Source organism: Pinus tabuliformis, chromosome 3_1, assembly GCF_031772625.1.
Source record: "Pinus tabuliformis cultivar Carrire ecotype Pingquan chromosome 3_1, CPIR1, whole genome shotgun sequence".
In the NCBI taxonomy this organism is placed as follows: domain Eukaryota; kingdom Viridiplantae; phylum Streptophyta; class Pinopsida; order Pinales; family Pinaceae; genus Pinus; species Pinus tabuliformis.
The window spans coordinates 530,690,581-530,712,350 of record NC_142301.1 but is presented as its reverse complement, the minus strand read 5'-3'; the positions used below and the strand labels follow the sequence as shown (position 1 = coordinate 530,712,350).

Sequence of the window (21,770 nt, the reverse complement as noted above, 5' to 3'; positions counted from 1 at the left end):
TAATGGCATCCTACTGATAGCATAACTTTGGATAGGGTCGCTCATTCTGGAGCTCCCGCGCCTTGCTCCCCTTCGGCCCTGTGTTCTCAGCAGGCCCCCGCCTGGCAGCCCCTGCTGCTGGGCTTCCGGAGCCCCCACAACCTGCTTTCCTTCGGCCCTGCGGTAATCAGCAAGCCCTACCTGGCAGCCCCTGCTGCTGGGCACTCGTCCTTGCTCCTGGCTACCATTTTGACTGCCTGCGATTTTGAATCCGCTCTTGGGCCATTATGGCCCCTCCGAAGGCACCATCGGAGGAGGCCTTCCAGCAAGCATTCTCCGACCTGGTTCGCTCTCTTCCGCCTCAGCGAAATCGTCCCTCAGTTTCGAAGTTTGTTAAAAAACTGGATGGGTTGCAGGAAGTCTCTCTGCCTCCAACCTTGCCCCGTATGGCTGCGCTTGCCTTAGCTGAAAGAGGCCTTATTGGGTAGTTTACAGGCCTCTGGCCCTCACCTAAAACAGTTCAGAGGTGGGTGGAAAGGAACTGGTCAGACAAAACTCAAGGGAAAATCTCTATCAGATTTTGTGGAAAAGGATATTTTACATTCCACTTTGAAACCAAGGAAGACAAGGATTTGATTTTTCGAAATGGGCCTTATTTTATGGATTCCAGAGGCCTGTACCTCAACAAGTGGACTCCAGATTTTGATCCGGAGCTGGATATCCCTAGTGCTGTGCCTGTTTGGGTCCGCCTTCCTCACCTCCCCCTGCATTGTTGGGGAGATGAGTCAGTGCGTGCTATAGGGAATGCTGTAGGGAAATATATTGACCAGAGCGAACCTAAAGACAACATGTAGGCCTGCGCTCGCATTTGTGTTGAAGTTGATTTGGGGAAAGGCTTGCCAGAAGCCATCAAGATAAAGGTGGATGACTGGACACACATTCAGCAGCTTGACTATGAACAGATTCCCTTCAAGTGTAAGGTATGTCACAAATATGGCCACTTTGCAAATTGATGTTCTAAACTTATTAATGTTGACAGTTCTCCACAGGAAGAACAATGGGAAGCAGTAAAAAAAAAAAAAACAAAGCCCCTATTTCCATCCCTCCTCATGAAGCTGGGCCTTCCCCTCATCCCCTTCCCATTCCCCCTCCCAATCCCTCTCCCCCTTCTCCGCCCCCCTCCTCCTCCCTTCCTCCCCTTCTTAGCCGGCCTGATCCCCTCTCCTCCTCCCCTTCCTCCAATCCCTTTCACATTCTTTCCCAACCCGAGGATCCCCCTTCTCCAAAGATTCATTCTCCCTCTGAACCTTCCCTTCCCTTGTCCATTTCATCTTCCCTCCCTTCTGATCCCCCCCTCCCAGAACCACTAGAAGCAATTCCAAGGAGCATGGATCCATTCCTGAAAACCAAAAGAAGCCTGGACGAAAATCTACCAAACAACAAAGAGACGAAAATGCACAAAAAGACATAGCATTGGGTATTCAAAACCCTATAGAATCTTATATACAAGGGCAGATAAACAAGGATTCAATAAATAAAGACCTGGGAGGAAGAGCAACTCCCCGCATTCCATTGAAATGATGAAAATGCTTTCTTGGAACAACAGGGGATTGGGGCACCCCACTAAAACAAATGCCTTAAAAGATCTCTTAATCCAGGAAAGACCAGAGATAGTTCTACTTCAAGAAACAAAACTGGGACAGGCAGAGATGAATAAAATTATTGAGAAGCATAAGTTTTATAAAGGATGTGTGTGCGAATCCAGAGGGGCTTCAGGAGGAATCGCCACACTTTGGCTTCAAGACAACTGGAACAAGATAGCAGAGACAGTGGAACAACATTGGATAAAGATTACTTTGAAGAACAACATGAGCAGCTATCAGCTTATCATTTACAATGTATACGTTCTGAATCACTACAGAGACAAGGAAGCTTGCTGGAACTCTCTCAGCAACAACATAGCAGAGGAAGAGAATGGAAATATAATTCTAGGTGGTGACTTAAATCTTATCCTGCATGCTAATGAAAAGCGTGGTGGCAGCTTCACTCCTGACCCCTTCAGAAATCAGTTGGAGAATGTTATGCAGCTTGCAGATCTGGTCGATATTGTTCCAAAGAACCGCAAGTTTACCTGGAGCAACCGCAGGCTTGGAAAAAGCAATATAATGGAACGGCTGGATCGAATATTGGTAAATGTGTCCTTTCTCTCATCTTTTGTAGCTGTTCATGCTTCTATTCTCCCCTTCGCTTTTTCAGATCATTATCCCACTGCCTTATCTCTTGATTCCCATCGTCCCCTGGGCCCAATTCCTTTTAAATACAGTCCCTTATGGAATCATATTTCAGATGCCAAAATTCTAGTCCAGCAAACTTGGAGCCAGCATGTAGAAGGCTCACCAAGCTACATATGGGAAAGCAAATTGAGAAATGTCAGGAACGCTCTCAAGAATTGGGCAAAATCCCAATATAAAGAGCCAGAAGCAAAGAAGCTAGCTGTGAAAGCTAAAATTGAAACTTTACATCATGCAATGGAAAACCAAGAATACATTCAAGCAAGGAAAAACCAAGAAGAGGACCTCTACAGTCAACTTTACAGTATCAGAAGAGAAGAGGAAGAAAAATGGCGCATAAAATCAAGACAGGTTTGGCTGAAAAGTGGGGATAGGAATACATCCTTCTTCCACAAGCAAGCAACTGTTAGACAAATCAGGAGCAACATAACAGAGATTATAGACAGCGCAGGTAACCAGCACAATGATCAAGCTTCCATTAAAAATGCGGCTACAACACATTTTAAAGAGCTCCTTTCAGAAAAAGGGGAAGAGGAGAATTACGTTGACTTTTTACAGCATTTGTCAAAGAAAATAACAGCAGAAGCCAATGAAAGACTAACTGAAGAGATAAAAGAGGAAGAAATCTTGGGAGCTATCTGGAGCCTCCAGCCTGACAAAGCTCCAGGCCCGGATGGTTTCCCAATTTGTTTCTACAGGGAGTATTGGGAAACCATCAAAAAGGACCTCATCAAGTACTACAAATGGATACAAAGGAAAAATAAAATGGGAGGCTTCACAAACTCAACCCATCTTGTACTCATTCCCAAAGAGAACCACCCCTCTTCCTTTTCCCGCTTCCGACCTATATCCCTATGCAACTCTTCATATAAAATTTTCACAAAAATCCTTGCCTCCCGACTCAAGCCTCTCTTGCCAAGCCTTATTTCTGAAAATCAAGGCGGTTTTATGGCCAACAGACAAATATCCGACTCCATCTTACTTGTTCAGGAAGCCATCCACTCAAGCCTCTCTAGAAAGGAAAAGGGCTTCATTCTGAAATTAGACCTGGCAAACGCCTTTGACAGAGTCCGGCACTCCTTTCTTTTTGCTACTCTCCAAAAAATGGGCTTCTCTTCCCCCTTCATTAATCTCATAAGAACCTGTATTTCTGGACCTTGGATTGCCCCTCTCATCAATGGAAGGCCCGACCCTACTTTCCAATCTTCAAGAGGATTGAGGCAAGGTTGTCCTCTCTCTCCCTACTTATTCATTTTAATGGTTGAATCTTTCAGTTGTGTCCTTGATCATAAGAGACAAGCAGGCCTCATCACCGGAATCAAATTTGAAGATGGAGTTAAAAACATCAATCACTCCCAATTTGCTGATGATACCCTGCTGATAGGAGGAGCATCTGCTATAATTGCCCGAAGGTTCAAGCTCCTATTAGATAAGTTTATGAGATACTCTGGGGGAATGATAAACTATCTCAAAAGCTGCATTTACGGTTGGAATACTTCAGCCCAAACTCTCCAAAACCTATCCAACATCTTTGGGGTGTCGTGCAAGTTAAAATGGGACCACTTTAGCTACTTGGGTATGCCAGTGAGCATGGGTCGTGCTAGAGCTGAAATCTGGGACAAAATGCTTGATAAATTGAAAAAAAAGTCCACAACTGGGGATCCTTCTGGCTCAACCCAGCTGGCCGAATGGTGCTCCTAAAATCAGGCCTGTCTTCGCTTCCTTTATATCAGTTCTCCTTAGCTCAGGCGCCAACCTATTTTCATCACAAAATGGAAAGTATTCTTAGACATTTCTTATGGCAGGGTGGAAAAAATGATAAGAAAAAATATAACCTGGTTAGTTGGAAACAAGTTATCCATAGCCAGGAAAAAGGCGGGCTTGGAATCAGATCTCCATTGTTCACTAACTTAGCTTTTGGTGGCAAGCTTATTTGGAGACTGTTAGAGGAGCAACAAGCTTGGTGGAAAAGAGTCATCGAGGTCAAATACCTTAACAGTCCAAGGCAACAATTGCTAACCAGTGAAATACCTGTAAGGAGCAACACAGGTATTTGGAAACTCTGCAAAAAAGCCATCTCTTTTATGGCTCAAAATGTTTCATTGGTTCCCAAAGGTGGGAACAAAGTCAGCATTGGAAGCGATAAGATAATGGGAAATAAAGCCATCAGCAGCTTCCCAGGTATGGAACCAATCATCCTCTATTTGCAAAGCAAGGGATTATATCATTTAAATCAAATATCTCATTGGGATATAGATACGCAAGCGTGGAAGGGCTGGAACTTCCCTCCCATCCCTGTTCATCTCAAAGATTCCTTTAACAATTTCCAGAATCATCTCCATAATATTGCACCTATATCTAAAAATGGTGCTGATGGCTTTCGTTGGGATCCTACGGGTTCAAGCTACTCAATTCAGGCAGGTTACAATTATTTGTGCAACAGGGATCTCCCCACTTCTCCATGGACGTATTGGAAAGCAACTTGGAAAGCTGAAGCTATCCCCAAGGTTAAATTCTTCATGTGGACCCTTTTAAAAGGGAAGACTCTCACCTCAGAAAATCTGCAAAAGAAAGGTATCATGGGTCCCTCCCAATGCCCGAATTGTCATGAAGCTGAAGAGACCATGCAACATCTTTTCATTTCATGTCCCTTCGCCATCTCTTGTTGGAAAGGCATAGCCCCCTTTGACTCATTCACCTGGAATTCACATCAGTCCATTGGCGAAGCCTTAAGCTTCTGGAAGAAAAGTTATCCCTGGAAAAAAAAGAAAATAGCATTGTCAAGAGGGTTTGGGATGCCCTCCCTTACGCACTCTTATGGAAAATATGGATTGCAAGAAACCGCAAGGTTTTCAGAGACCAGGAGACTTTAACCAGACGTCTTTGCAGCAAAGCCAAAAGTCTGGCAATAGAAACCATAGCCGCTAAGAATCTCAAGAAAATCGACATGGCCAACCTCTGTATAAAAGAGAGAGACTTCATCAGGAATTTGATAGACAAGTGTAGCATCCTCTCTCCAGCAGTCAACTTCAATAGCTCTTCTAACAACTTCAACTGGAAAATCAGATTAAAGCAGGGTGAATTCACTGACTGGATCTTCAACAGCAACACTCATATCATCTTCTTCGATGGCGCCTCCAAGTCTAATCTGGGGGCTGCGGGAGCAGGGGGAATCATCTATACGCCCAAAGGAGACCCCCTTATCTCTTTTGAGTGGGGTCTGGGAAATCTTTCCAACAACAGAGCAGAGGCCCTGGCTCTCTATCAAAGCTTACTCCAGCTTCAAATCCTCAGAATTAAGAAAGCTTGGATTTTTGGGGACTCTACTATTATCATTAGTCTCATGAACAGCAAGAGAAAGCCCTCAAATATCCATATACAACAAATCATCAGCAGATGTCAAAGCATGATCAGCCAAAATTGGGAGATAAAATTTTTCCATGTCCTCCGCAATTTAAACCGAGAAGCAGACAAGCTCGCCAGTCAAGCTTGTACCAGAACCAAAGGAAATATTTTTTGCAATAACAAAGATTCCTTTCTTTATCTCCCCTGATCTCCTTCTTGACTAATGAAAAATCGTTTAAGACCGACTTCTGATCGAACTTATAAGGCGCCCTCTGTCCAAATCTTCTGCAATCCTGATTTGGTTTTCCTTCTACCGCCGAATGTCTTGTCTCCTATTCTTTTCGACACCACACTCTTATCAACTTCTGCTCTCTCAAGAAATACCCATGAGGCCTTCACCTTCCACCGCGTGCCTCTACCCCTTATCCCTTCCAGTTTGCTGGCTTTATTGGCCTGGACACAGGTGTTGACCATCGCTGCTGCGTTCTATTCAGTCGCCCTTCAATTATTTCTCCCTTTCTCATCCTGTCGTTGTTGCTGCTCTCATATTCAAGATCCCATGTGTTAGAGCCTAGATTTGCCTCAGGCTGAAAGGGCAAGGTTCTAGGGCCAACATCAAACCAAGCTTAGCCTCATAGCTAGCCCTACGAGGACAGGAGAGGGCTCTCTCCGGGTCAACTCAGTAAAAATACTCAATAAGGTCTGAGATGACTGAGATAAGAATTGATTTTATGCTAGGTAAATAAATTTGAAAGAGGTATTTTGAAGAATGACTATGTTTTTACGCTATGTGGGACAAGGAAAACATGAGCAGAGATTTAACCAAAGGCATAGGATATTTCATAAGGCGAGATAGGCATGAGGTTTTAGCAAACAAATTTAATTTAAATGAGGTGAAAAGACTGTTTAAGAAAGCTGAAAAGGGCATTAATGTATGAATCCTTTCCAGGCAGAAGAAAACACATAAAATCTAAACACTTCCTCAAGGCAGAGCAATGACTGAATTCTACCTTTCTCACTTAAAAGTATTCAGCTGGAAATGATCATGAATGAATGGCAAAACATAACAAAGACATATGAGACATAAAGGAAGAAACACATGCTAAATTCATACCGCAAGAATCTTATAAATCAGAGCTGCACCATTTAATTAATCCTCTGTCAAAACTGTACAGCCAAACGCTGAGTTATTCCTCCACCGTTTCCCAGAACTCAGAACCCTTCACAAATGATTTTCAATACAATATATAACTCATAGCTGGGGAAAACAAATCGATGAGAATCAGGGGCAGTTTCACCTAAAATCATGAAAATAGGAAAAGTTCTGCTCTAAAAAAGGAGCAGCGTTACATTTTGCTTGTTGATGACCAATTAAAAGACAGAATCTGGAACATAGACCCTTTGATCTTGCAACTGCAGTCAAAATAGACCGTCGGTTCCTGTTTCTCTGCTATGATAGGTGTCTTTGTTTTAAATGTAGGCGTTCAGTCTGTGACTGTTCGCTTTCCTTTTACCTGGGCCCTTTGAATAAAACTAATTTTTTAATAACAATAGCCTTTAAACTAAAATTCCGCCTTGAATAAAGGGAACTGCCATTTCCAGCTGCAATGTAGCCTGCTATGCCAGATGTAAGAGCATATATAACAACAAGATCCATATCAACTAAAATTACAAGAATAAAAAAAGTCATCCATTTGCTCTAAAAACCGAACATCATTCCCCTTGAATTCCTCTAATGGCAAATTGAAAGACAAAAACTAGAGCACAGATCCATTTGAATTGTTAACTGAAGTCATAAATAGGAAATTGAATCCTATTCTTCTGCTATGGTAGGTATTCTACGTTTAATTTGGCTTTCGATTTTTGACTTTACGCCTTCCATCTGCCATTTGAATGAAAACCAACCTTTCAATAAAAATTCCTTTGAACGAAGACTTCGCCAGAAAATCCATCGGCGACATGAATTTGATTGCCATAAGGATGACGAGATTCCACCTGTACATCTACAGTTATGTAATAATCCAGGGTCCAAGCTGCAATTTCTCCTTTAATGCTAGCGAACATATATGCACTAACAGTTCCTCCAGAGTTGAACATTTTGATCAGTCCAATGGGAGCAAAAGAGATGCCGTTGGCTAACCTCTTCAGAGGAACAACTGCAAAAACTTCATACTCCCGTGCTTTAAGAGTAATCGGTAAACCTGCACCTTTAGAAAGACATACAAGCTCTTCTCCTCTGTGAGAGTATACAATGGAATCACCGTCCCAATTTTCATCTACAATCTTTGGTAAATAATCTACATCCATTGATTGAATGGCACCAGAAATAGCTTTGGGTTAGGAATCGTGAACCAGGTTCTTTTTGTCAACCTTGCACCATCGGCACCTTGACAATTGAAGACACAGAGAACTCCAGTATGCTTGTTCAATTTCCAAAATTTTTAGGAGGTTGTCCCATCACGAGCTGGATCAGTAAACAAGCAATTTCTTGTAGGCTTTCCTGAAAGCTGTGCTCGTAGTAAGGATCCATCTGGAAGAAGGATCTTTTTGAACAAGTCAAAATCATGTTTACCAGGTTTGTCACTGACATAAATTGAGCACCCCCCAACAGCTCAGGCAGCAGTATGGTATTCGCCCATTGGATGAAGACTATGAAACATATCCCAATCAGGTTACATAAACTCTCCAGTAGCATTCCAAACATAAATATGCTTTAAATTATGGGTCTTTAAAGAATCTTGCAAGGCTTTTTCTACGTGACACTGTGTTATTCTTTCACGCATCTCAGCTTCAGTGGCCTGCTTCTCTGCCAACTCCCTTTTCTCATGAGCCTCTACGATTTTCTCTTCAAATGCATCTCTATCACGCCGAAATCTCTCATATTCATTTCTTAACTCTTCACATATTGCTATATGTTTCTTTAATACAAATGCATTCTGTGTAGCCTCATCCCTGACTTTTGCGTGCTTTTCCGCGGTGAACTTCAGCAGATCATCTTTCTCACTTAGTAGTTGCTGCAAACTGTAAACCTGTTCCTTCAATTTTCTGATGGATCCGTGGGCTAATTCCAGCTGGAATGTAAGCACAGAAACTTGAGAAGGCGAGGGTCCAATCATGGAGTAGATTTGTACATTGCAATGGTTGTTGAGCTCGCTGGACAGTTCACCATTCATGTCAGCTTCCCTCTATGTTCCCATCTTCATTTGGGTGTTTCTGTTATTATAATGATCTTCTGGTCCACCCCACTCCTCCGCTCCTCTCCAATGTTGTGTTTTTGAATTCAATTGAGTGTGCAGATAGAAGAACAGGAATTCAAAGAGTTGATATCGACGACTGAGAAGTCTACTCTCTATATATAGACCATGTGGCTTTGTAGGGTAGAACTTAATCCGATGTCCATGTATGGGCGTGGGACAAGAATCATTTCAGATCGGCTGACAAAGTTTGTTTTTTTAATGCTCCGGCCTTGTGCGCCGCGCGCACTCCCAGTGCGCCGCTCTTGGTGAGTGCGCCGCGCCAGTGCAAAATTACACTATGAAATTTCACCCAATGCGTCGCGCGCCCTATGTGCGCCGCGCTCAACTTCAATGCGCCGCACCAGGATTTCATACACAAATTTCGGCCTTCATACCAGCCTTTTGATTCTTTCACAATTTGTTTCAGCTTCTTTGAGGACTTGTTTTACAAACGAACCATTTAAACATAAAAATATTTCATATACATAAAGGATTTTGATTTCACTTGGCAAATTCTCTTTCCAATAATGTAGAACTTTGGCATTTTGAACCTTTCAAATGTGAACTCTGTTTTTTGATTTCCATCTGACTTTCTGACTTAAATGATGGCTCCTTCTTGGTTTATTTTCTGCAGAGATGACAACGTTGATGTTTGGAAAAGGAAAACCAGAGCCTGCTTTGAAAACTCCATGGTGGAAAAAATACATGATTATTACAAAAAATGAATTCGACAATTTCTTATTCAAAAGAAAGTTTTGAACAAGAAATGTCCTCAAATGTGTTTGATGATGAACTTTTGAACTAAGAACCTTTTCAAAAACCATCCTCATGGCCTGCGGGCATTATTCGACATGTTTGAAGACCAACCACTAGATCTAGACTCTGAAAGTAACTCTTTTTGACAAAAATAGCATAATGACTATGAATGACTGAAATGAACTTTGATGAACATAGAGAAATTTTGACTAGCCCAGGAAGGTACAAGCATGAGGGAAACAAGAACACCAAACCCTTTCGTTAGACAATGGCATGCCCCTAGCGAAATTCAACGAAGTGAATCGAGCGAGACACCTAAAAATGAATATGCAAAAAGAGGAATGATCTCTGATGGAGGGATGACCAGACCGACTCTAACACCATGGAAAATTATATGCTGGAGAACTTTAATGATTCAAGCGCCAGCTGCTACAGCCTCATCATCGCTGACCAAGATTGCAAGTCAGAGGATTCTTCCGCGCGGCAGAACAGTCATTTAGATACAGATTAAGATGCTTTGTAAAGCTTGTATTCTTCTCTTCCAATTCATTCGAATTTATTCTTGTATCAGTCTTCCTCATGTCAAAAAACATCGGAAAATAGCAGATGGTGGCATTGTAGTCAAAGAGCAAGCTTTTCACTCGAGCTCCAAGCCTGTACTTCTGGAGCTTTGCCTCCTATACTTTTTTTGAATGATAAACAACAACCGATTTTGTGAAAAAAAAAAATGGCATCCTACTGATGAATATTAACCTTTGTGATGGCCTTTTCTAGTATATCCAACCTGCTGCTCTTCCTCTCTCTTCTATATTTCTTGGCCTCGCTAAGTTGTTGTTTCACTAATCCGAGTCTCCTCTTCAAGACCAAATTCTGTGTATACAAATTTCTCACTTTCATATGCACAACCAAGGTCCACATTAAATTATGATTATCCTTGTTAAGGATAGGTTCAACAACTTGTAATTTCTTAAATAATTTCATTTTATCCCTTTGATATTTTTCTTTAATTCAATCTACTTGCTGCTGAACTCCTTCACTCTGTTCCAATAGTTTTTCAAATGCTTTCTACTCATCCAAAATCATTGCCTGAATTGATCCAAAATATTTTTCTTATAGAGGTATTAAGAATTACATGAACTAATTGTAGTTTAATCATAGAAACTTAAAGTGCACATGAAATACGAGAAGAAACACATAAAAGCATGAAAAGATGACAAAGAGACTTGATAACAGAGTTTGTGCAATTTCGACTACGTCTCTGGGCCATGCTCAACAATGGGGAGGCCTTCATTCATTAAGTGGAAAAAAGAAGAAGAAGTACAAGTACAAATTCATGAACACCCTTATACCTCCAATTTGGAAAATGACTGAAAAATGGAGAGCTTTGTTGCAAAAACTAACAACACCATTGAGCTCCTATCACCAAAAGGTGCATAATCGACATAAAACTTGCCCAACTCTCACACTGGACCAAAAATGACCCTCTAGTAATGTGCTCAGGCAAGGTTCTGCCCCTGCTACAGGGTTCTCAAGGTTTTGCTCTACAATTGACTATCTCGATCCATGCACCCATGGTCCTCCCTCCAATATGCATGTGAAAGTGTGGCTTATAAGTATGAGGGTCGATAGATTTTACCATGTGAGTTGGCTTGGCACAATGGCAAAGTCGTAAAATGGTTGGAGGAAGGTCGAGGGAGCAAATCCTAACCTTTTCAAAATAGAGGCATGTTTTTTGGTTCGGTTGGCACCAGTTTGCACTTAATGGTTTGATTCTTACTTCGAAGTCACCTGCTTGGGGGTCGGCCATGTGGGCTGGGCAGGTTCGACCCCCACTAGTCCCATATCTTTACACAGTCTCGTGGTTATGGGGATGTGGTTCCTAGTTAGCCAGACCTTGCCCAAATATATGTCATCATAGTGGTTCTAGGGGTAGTAGGGTCATGGTTGCTGACCCCTCGTATATATATGTAATTTGTTGGTCGTTGAGTTAGATGGTGGGATTGATGGCCCCGCCGCCTTTTTTAATATATATTTTCTTTTTTAATGTAACTACTTAGGCATTTTTAGAACCATAGGAGTTATCAGACAAATTAATGGTCCCACATTTTTTCTCAGAAGTTGACCAGATTCTAATGTCGGAATTGACCTCCAAACTTGAACTAAGAAATGGTTACATTGACCAAGCCTGCCAACTGATCCTCAAAAGCCTTTTTATTAATGAGGCATCTATTTTCTTCATTTTCCATTATTTTCCTTCAATTTCCTCCTCACATGTAACTTGTAAACTTTCACCTTAATTTTCTCCTAATTTCCTTTATGTTCATAAACAAATGTGCCAAAAATGCCTTTCGCCTTTTAATGTATTTCCCTTAGCCTTTCACAATTTCCTTATCCAAAAACACACATCCAATCATGACCACTACGATATCATTGCCCAACATTTAGCGTGGAATACATGTCCCTTACCCGTGGTCTTATTTTTTCCTTTATTTACATTATTACATAGAAAATTCACCAGGGATGTTACAAAACCCTCTCCATTGGGGAACACCATCGTCGGTGTGAAACCACAACAAGACCTTAGCAAGACCAATGAAAAGAAAACATATTTTCAATCGAGATTTATAACTTAAGTCGTTGCATTATTTACAATGAATGACCTGCTCAAATAAAAACATCATGACAACCTACTGCATACTGGAGATTTATAACACAACTCATTATGATAGTTACAATAACCATATATACACATATGCGCATTTTCCATACCAGCAAAAAAAGGATGCAATGCCCATATCAATTAACAAGGGAATCTAGAGGATCATACCTCCATCCTCAAAGTAGTACCAAGATTCACCTCCTTCCTAGGAAGTCGAGAATCTACTACCATAGTCAAATATGCATCCAATTTCCACCACTACAATCCTATGCCACTTGTCCCCTCGATGAAAATTTATAAGCTCATTGTTCTGGGGTGCACTCTGAATGTGCATTTGATTTCATCTAACAATGCTAATGACAAAAACCAATATATCTGTGACCTTCTGTTCTCTGCTACATAGTCCCTTGGGAAATTCGATCACCCCCTTTCATGCAATCACTCACCTTCCAAGTTCCCCAGCGTCGCCTATCCCAGGTGATCCATCCATTGGCAACACTTCCTCTCATTAGAAGAGAAAATAACCAAGACATATATACCTCAACCATTATATCAGTCATAGCATGCTCATGGAAATCAATGGACACTATTGGGTACTAGTTTCCCACAATGGCCCTACTCCTAAAGTGCTCTACCAGCATACTGCTGCATTTTACAATTCCTTTTTGTTGTTGCTGCCAATTCTACTGGTCAACTTCAACCACCCAACCGGGCATGTTCATGCATTCCTATTCCAAGCACATAATTTCCATTAGATTCAAATAAATTTAAATAACCTCAAATCATGCCTCATTGGTAGTTCGTCAATAAGATACACTTGCAATCATGTTTGCTTCCTATCACAAGAAGTCAAACTAATTGTTTTATCAAAACATCATGTATAAACATATCACATCTAGTTTTCTTAAAACACAACCATCATAGATGAACATCATAAATCACATATAACCATCATAAACCAAATTCATTGATCACATAAAATCATCATATACCATAATCATAAATCACATGGATAATAAAACTGAAATAAAATGTTGATACTTATCCTTTCATCAATCATTAGCTTCTAACTTTGTCTTTATTCTGTATGCTCTCTGGATCAGTTTCCGCACCAAACAAACACCCAGTGATTTCTTCTCAACCATGCGCACATACACATAGTGTGCATCACACACATACAATTACACATGTCATACAACACCATGCAATACATGAATCTACACTAGTACCATATGTACCACATGTACACGGTATCACATGTACATTGGAACCACCTGCACAACATGTGCACAACATCACATGTACACAAAACCACCTGCACAACATGTACACAAGGCCACATGTACAATGCACCATTGTATAATGTGTACACTATATGTACACAGTACCACATGCAGGACATGTATGCGATACCATATGTACACAGTGCCAAATGCATGACATGTACACAACACCATCTGCACATAATGCCACTTGTACAACATGTACACAACACCACATGCACACAGTACCACTTGTATACTCATACTCACAACACCATATGTACATAGCACCACATGTACAACATCCATGCAACACTACCTGTACATAGCACTGCATATCTAACATGTACATAGCATCATCTATACATAGCACCACATATCCAACATCTACATGGCACCATCTATACCTAGCACTGCATATGAAATATCCAGATAACACTACATGGAGATAACATCACATATGAAACATGTGCACAACAATAGTACCACACATGAAAAACCATATTGTCTTTACCAAGAAACCTTGCTTCTAGTATCTTATCCATGCTTGTCCCCTCATCTCATATACCACATTGATTTCATTTCATTGTTCTATCCCTCGGTATAACCTGTCCATAACATAGACATAATATAATCACATAATATGAACTCATAACCATATGATACTGACCTTGTATATTTGTCATGAATACTCTTCTCAATTGATTCCTCGTATGACTAGGAACCTCTTCATGTCATTCATCTGCGTATGCAATCATTCCTCCACAAGGATGATTCCTGATGATCCGTTAGAAGGTGACATAGATACATATATAATCCTCAACATAAAACAATCATCATTCTGTCAGACAATGAGATACATACATACAAGTACACATATATAAACATCAGCATAATCATGATCATAACATAATCACCAAATAACATAAGGTCTAGGTTAAGAGAACTTCCTTTATTCACGCACAACATACAACACATTGAGAAAAATCATTCCCAGCATAGCCTAAGCATCCCACACCTCAGATCCATTTACTTTACCTTTTCTAGTTACCTTTCACATGTTTGTACTGCCACCATTTTTTTACCACTATCAACCAACTAGTTGAACTCACTGTCATAGTCTTACCTTCCGCTACGATTACTCATTCACAAAGCTTCATCTAAGTCTTACGTCACTTGTTGATTACCACACAACTTTCCCTTAGCTCCATTAAATATCTTCTTTCCCAACCAATTCCTAAGAATCAAAACATAAAAGGAAATACCAAGAAACAACCAAGAAGAAAACCATGAAAACCAATAACAACACGACACTGCAATAAAGTGACATAGCTATGCACCAGACACACACAAAATAGAAAATTAAGTGAAACAATGACAAAAGACCAAAATCACAAGACTAAAAATAGACACCATGACTCAATCCCCATGGTTCCCAAGGAAAGCCCAACCTGAGCCTTCTTCAAGATTTCATGGGAATCTCTTTTTCCATGCAATCCCTAAATCATACTGCCATAAACACATAATTTTCAATTTATAATTAAACAAATACATAAGTTACATCATCTTGTTGTGCCAACCACGTTGCTTGCAACTGAACAAATCCATGACATCTCTCAAGGGACTCCAATTCTTTGACATATCCACCTGTAACTCAAGACTAGTTAATATACCTTTCAAGTACATGTTCATGAATATATCATGTATCCAAATAATATTAGATAAAATAAAGGTTAGGAAGACTTCTTGTATGCAAGCACTCATTCATTTGGAATTAGGGTTTCCAAACATACCCAAAGGCATTCTTGTCCAATTACTTCCTTTTATCCTTTTACCTTATTACAATCGAGGCTTACTATGCATTGTCACATCAACCAACTGTTAGTTATATAAACTCATCAACTATTACCTTGTTATGCTAATACCAAGCATGTTCCCTACAACTTCTCACACATGTCAACCACATATTCCAAGGCAATCATATCTATGAATTTGAAATCAACCTTTATCAAGACTAACTATCATGTCATAATCCATAGTCAACTCATAGTCCTTAAACATAATGCTACAACTGTCACCTACTATACTCAAGTGTGTATCAATTGTCTCAATACATATGTATTAGTACAATCATCTCAAACCAAGATCATTTGAATGCATACTCATATTATTTAATTCATCAAACATTCAACCAACTTATAACCATACCATGTTAAAAAGCTCAACTAGATGACGTAATAGACACCAAACACTCAAACTCCCAATAGACAACATAATCTGTTAGGTCCCAATAATACTATTGATTCCCCCATTACTATTTTCATTTTAGCCCTTATTTTTATTGTTGTGCCCCTATTGTCCCCATATTGTTATTATTGTGCCCCATACAAGCCCACTCATGTTATTGTTATGCCCTTATATTATTATTGTTATGTCGGCTTTGATTATATTGTGACCCCTTAGACTCCTATATATAGAAAGGAGGTTTTGTAATTTGTATCATCCAAGAATTGTTCATTTGTGTAATTTAAAGGAGGTTTCCCCTCGAAGAGGCTGATTTTGAAGGTATTGATCTATCTTTTCTTCTATTTTGTGAGTTGGTTGCATAACATTTGGTATTAGAGCTTTGAATTCTAGGGTTTCACTGCTCCAAATAGGCCATCATGGAATTTTCACTATAACTTTTTTGTATGAAGTTTTAGAAGCTAAAAGAAGTATCCATTTTAATCACTCTCAACCTTCGGGCCAAATTTCAGATCCTGTCGCCCTATATTTGCAGAGATATAGTCCAAGGAAGTTAGGGTTTTTGCAGGCTCCCGAATTATATCTCAAACAGGTGACCTGGGGAAAATCATCATAACTTTCTTGCTGAGAATCAGATTGAAATTTCGTCAGAAGTTACAAAAAGATGACAGCCTATAGTAGTTCTTTTATCAGTTTCAGCTCGTAAGGTTGAAACAATACATGTGGCACTTCATACAAGTATGCTCTACTGAACCAGTCTAAAATCAGGTCATCGTGGGAGATTTGGCATAACTCTTCCTTGGAGTATCTCAAATTACAAAGGGCTACCGCAAGACAAAATTTCATACCTTGGAGATCCGAAATTACAGAGATACAAAAAATTCAATATCGAGCTCCTACAAAGTGAAAAAAAGTGTGTAGTTTTTTTAAAATTTTGCATGAATTTGGTTTGAAAAATTAGTTTGAAGGAATTCAAAGGGAATAGTAAAGAATTATTATCATTAATTGATGCACCGAAGAAACAAAATGGAAAGACCTAGTAAGCAACATGAAATCTCTAGCATGACTCATGAAGAAGAGGAATAAATGCAACATGATATACCAAAATTACGAGACCAAGTGCAACAAAATTCATTGTCACAAAAAGTAACAGAACCTAATATGGATAGTTTAAAAAAGGGCGTAGAAGCTAAGATGGATGGTTTAACGAATGGTGTGGAAGCTAAGACGGTTTGTATAGAATAAAAAATAAATGCAACATGGAATATTTGAAGACAGGCATGGAAGCTAAGATGGATGGTATAGAAGAAAAACATAAAGGCAACATGGAAGATTTAAAGACAAATTTGAAAAATTTTCTATAAGAAATGCTTACTAATGGTGAAAGGGTAGTAAAGGAAACTCATGAGGAGAACAAAATAAATGATAATATTGATTTTAAAGACTCTAACGGTGGATTGAAGGCCCACCATGTTCTAAAGATCTATATGAGGAAGTTTGATGGAAAGAATTTTGTAACATGGATACTACAAATGGAGCAATATTTCAATCTCCATAATGTGCAAAACAAAACAAAAAAGGTGCGCATTGCAACTTTATATTTGGAACCAAATCAGTTTGTATGGTATTGATGGCTTTTTTCTCGTAAAAAAATTGTCACTTAGGCAATTCTTATGGAATAAATGATAGCACATTATGAGGATACAAAAAGCAACACTTCTTTTAGCGAATTGATAAATCTCAAACAAAAGGGTTCAATGATGAAGCACATTGAGGACTTCCAAACATTGAATATAAGGGTAAAAGTTATTCGAGACGAGCATAGGATTGATGTGCTCATAGGGAATTTAAAGGACAACATCCAACATGAGGTTCACCTTTGGGAACTTGATTCATTTGAGAAGGCATTCAGGTTGGCAAGAAAAATGGAGAGAAAAATTATGGCCACAAGGAAGCCTACCACTCCCAACTATAATGATGGAAGTGTTGTTTCCCTTAACCTTCCACAACCTACAATGTTGACACCACAAAAATTGGAAGAAAAAAGAGAAAAAGGGCTTTGTTATAGCTGTGATAGAAAATACACTAAAGGTCATAAGTGTGTTGAGAAGAAATTATTTTACATAGATTGTGAAGAGGAGGAAGAAAAGGAACAAGAAATATCAAAAGAATAGGATATACATTAGGAACATACCCTAGAGAAAGAATAAATGAATCCGACCATATCTTGTAATGCATTTTCCGAAATTACCACTCCTCAAACTATCAAGATTGAAGGACATATCAAGAAGAAAAAGGTAATAGTGTTGATTGATTTGGGAAGTACCCTTATTTTTATTCATTCTAAGATAGCCAAGGAATTGAATTGCTTCCTATATCTAGCACCAGAGTGTCAAGTGATGGTTAAGAGTGGAGGAACTGTAAATTTCTCTTGAAAGTGCCATAATATCAAGATATCCATGGGATAATATTTATTGAATAGCCCAATGCTTTCCATTCCAATGGGTGGTGTTGATGTTTTCCTAGGAGTCCAATAGCTACAATCCTTGGGTACAATAGCTTCTAATTTTCAAGAATTTTTCATGAATTTTGCTTCTGAAGGAAAGGAAGTTGAAATAAGGGTATCAAAGGGAAACCAGGAAAGATAATCAACTCTAAAGGAATGAAAATGCTTCTAAATAAAGAACATTGAGGTGTAATTTCATAATTATGTTTGCTAGAGGTTCCCACATCGAAATCATCTATTTCTCCAGATCTCCAAAAATTATTGGACAATCATTCCAAGATATTTGAGACTCCAAAAGGCCTCCAACCTATTCCTAATCATGATCATGCTATTCATTTGATTCTAGGAAGTGTTTCTCCAAACAGCAAACCTTACAGATATCCCTATGCCCAAAAGAGTGAAATTGAACATATGGTTGTAGAAATGCTAGAGACTGGTATAATTCAACCTAGTCAAAGTTATTTCTTCACTGTAGTAGCATTGGTGCACAAGAAGGATGGGTCATGGTGCATGTGTCAGGATTATAGGGAGCTCAAAAGTCTCACTATTAAAGATAAATTTCCCATTCCTATCATTGATGAATTGCATGGATCAATTTACTTCACCAAGTTGGATCTTACTTCAGGATATCATCAAATTAGAATGAAGACTGAAGACATTCAAAAAACAACATTTAGAACTCATGAGGATCATTATGAGATTTTGGTCATGTCTTTTGGCCTTACTAATGCACCTTCTACATTTCAAGGTTTGATGAATTCCATTTTCAAACCCTTCTTTAGAAAATTTGTGTTGGTATTTTTTGATGATATACTAATCTATAGAAAGTCTTGGAAGGATCTTGTTCAACATGTTGACACAGTGCTCAAACTATTGGAGGAGAAATAATTATATGCAAAAATCTCCAAATGTTTCTTTGGAGTACAAGAGGTGTAATATCTAGGTCATATTGTATCTCATGAAGGTGTGAAGGTAGACCCTAGAAAAATTAAAGCCATTAAGGAATGGAAACTCCCCACATCCATAAAGCATCTGTGAGGATTTCTCGGGTTGATAGGGTATTATCACAAGTTTGTTAAGAATTATGGGTGCATAGCAGCACCTCTGTCAACATTATTAAAGAAATATGCATTTTCATGGACTCCAGAAACAACAAAGGCCTTTGAACATCTTAAAGAGGCAGTGTGCCAAGCACCAGTCTTAGCTACGTCTGACTTCACAAAAACCTTTATTGTGGAATGTGATACCTCAAGAAATGGAATTGGTGTTGTTTTAATGCAAGAAGAAAGACCCATTTCTTTCGAAAGTTTTCCAATCAAAGCAAAGTATTTACACAAAGCTAGTTATGAGAAGGAAATGTTGGCAATATTACATGCACTTAAGAAATGTTGACCCTACCTAATGGGAAGACACTTCAAGGTAAAAAAAGATCATGACAGTCTTAAATACTTTTTGGAACAAAGATAATCGTCATAAGAGCAGTAAAAATGTGTCACAAAGATATTGGGTTATGACTTTGAAATCATCTACAAAAAAGGGAAGCAAAATGTTGCAGCAGATGCACTCAAAAGAAAGAAGTGTTATGATAATCCAAATAAATATTTTTGTTTGATAATTGATGGTATGGACAAAAATAAAACACTTCTGCCACATTTTGTATGCACACCAAAGAATATATAGGAGGAAAAATTTATTCATTTTCACTTGTTTGGTTGTATGGTCTTTAGTGGGAGATGTTTCCAAGGGTTTACTTCACACCTCCAAATATTCATGATGATGCAAATCTCACGATAACTATAATATATGATGTGGTTTCTCATTGGTATGGTATTCTTCATGAATTTTTGTATCTGCAATTAGACAATAGAAGGTGTGAAAAAAAAAATCAATTTATTTTTGGATGTAACAGCCACTCCTCCCAGGTCCACCCAAGCAACCGACCAACTAGGGTAAACATGCGATGAGAGAGGCTACTATAAGGGAGTCAACTTCCTTGGTTACCTTAACGAAATGGAACCAATGAGACATACGAAACAAGCTCATCCACATCAGCAACAACACCCCCAAGAGATATGTTAGTCACTCAGACATCTTGTCCCCTAGTCCCACCGATGATTTAAGCCTTTCAACACTTGGTCGCTCTCATGCTATAGGAAAGACAATGACTAGAAGCAAAATTTTCTTTCATAGACCCATGTGCTAGCATAGCTGGACTTTTCCAGCAAACCTATGCCAACGTCCCTCGGATTTGAGCCACTTTTCTAGACCATAATCCCAGCCTCTGCCCAGAACTTGTTACAACCTCCTGAATCCATGAGATACCTTATGACAAGATAAACAAATAAAAAATAAACCAAATTAAGGATATTGTTTAATATGCCACAAATGCACATGATATGTCAGAGGTGAATCCCCGTGAATGCAATAATGAATTACAAAAATAATTTCTATTATATTCAATCTAGCAAAGTTGATACTTTGATTAAAAGTAAAGAAATATTATAAATTAATGTTGATTTTTTAAATTATACAATAATATTGCCATGATATTATTTATTGTTATCATTTGGTATGAGATATTTTTAAAAATGATGAAATTTTAATGCCTCATAAAAATAGGACTAAAAGGGGACACTTCGTTTTGATGGTTGATTTTTAGGTTTTTGTTGCAATAGGATAAGTTGTGCTAGGTTAAGATTTGGAAAGACCTATACCTTTAGACTTTAAATAAAAATTACTATTTGAATAATGAATCTTTCATTTACTTGTCCATTTTTAAAAATTGTATTACTCATAATTTGTCCATAATTTCATGGTTCAAATATGTTTAAAAATTAAGGTTTTTAATTCCACGATTGAAAATTTGTCAAAATCGTAAGGTTTCTCTGAGTTATGATATTTTACCTTTAATGATATGGTTGAAAACAATTACAATTTTAGGGTTTTTTATTTTAAAAATATATTTAACAACATGGATGGAAATTGTTAGAATTATAAGGCTTTGAGACATGATAATTTATCTTTAATATCATGTCCGATAATTGTTGAAATTTTACAATTTTTCAATGTCCTTATATTTTATCTCTAATTCCATTGCTAAAAAGGGTCAAAATTGTAACTTGACTTTTTTTTCCTCTGTTCCAACATCAACACTTATTGTTTTGAGAGTGTTTTTTTCATCATTTTTGCAAAAAAGAAAAATGCATTTTACTACCATTTGAAAAAAAATGTTGAAAAATTACTCTTAACAAAAATACATCATTCTTGCAAACACAATTTTCGTTATTGGGTTGTTTATTCATGTTTTTTGGGGTGTTTGGGCTAGAGTTCTTGCTTTGAGGTAATAGTTCTCGTTTTATTAGTAACTTTGTTCTTAATCATATACCTAAGGAGGATGTCATGAAGGTGAATATTGATAGATCCAAGTGGGTAGCAATGAATAATCAAATGAAAAGAAGTAAAATACTAGTGATATTGGTTAAGAAGAAATTA

The 21,770-nt window shown here is 38.5% G+C and overlaps 1 protein-coding gene and 1 pseudogene across 1 annotated transcript; one reads left to right on the top strand and one right to left on the bottom strand.

The window, feature by feature from the left end:
- Nucleotides 1–266: 266 nt before the first annotated feature.
- On the top strand, nucleotides 267–7,142 carry LOC149188163 (uncharacterized). Its single transcript, XM_089409883.1, has 4 exons — nucleotides 267–463; nucleotides 650–829; nucleotides 1,586–2,946; nucleotides 7,096–7,142. Exons 1-4 carry the CDS (start codon nucleotides 267–269, stop codon nucleotides 7,140–7,142), a joined length of 1,785 nt encoding a protein of 594 aa, XP_089266009.1.
- Nucleotides 7,143–7,523: 381 nt separating this feature from the next.
- LOC149188162 (putative galactinol--sucrose galactosyltransferase 6) lies at nucleotides 7,524–8,788 on the bottom strand (annotated as a pseudogene).
- Nucleotides 8,789–21,770: the final 12,982 nt, after the last annotated feature.

What these genes read in the sequence shown, in the direction of transcription:
- LOC149188163 (XM_089409883.1), top strand. Translation starts at nt 267, where the DNA reads ATGGCCCCTCCGAAGGCACCATCGGAGGAGGCCTTCCAGCAAGCATTC. An exon ending in GCTGAAAGAGGCCTTATTGG is followed by an intron (nt 464 to 649) that starts GTAGTTTACAGG and finishes TATGGATTCCAG; the next exon opens with AGGCCTGTACCTCAACAAGT. An exon ending in AGCGAACCTAAAGACAACAT is followed by an intron (nt 830 to 1,585) that starts GTAGGCCTGCGC and finishes TTGGAACAACAG; the next exon opens with GGGATTGGGGCACCCCACTA.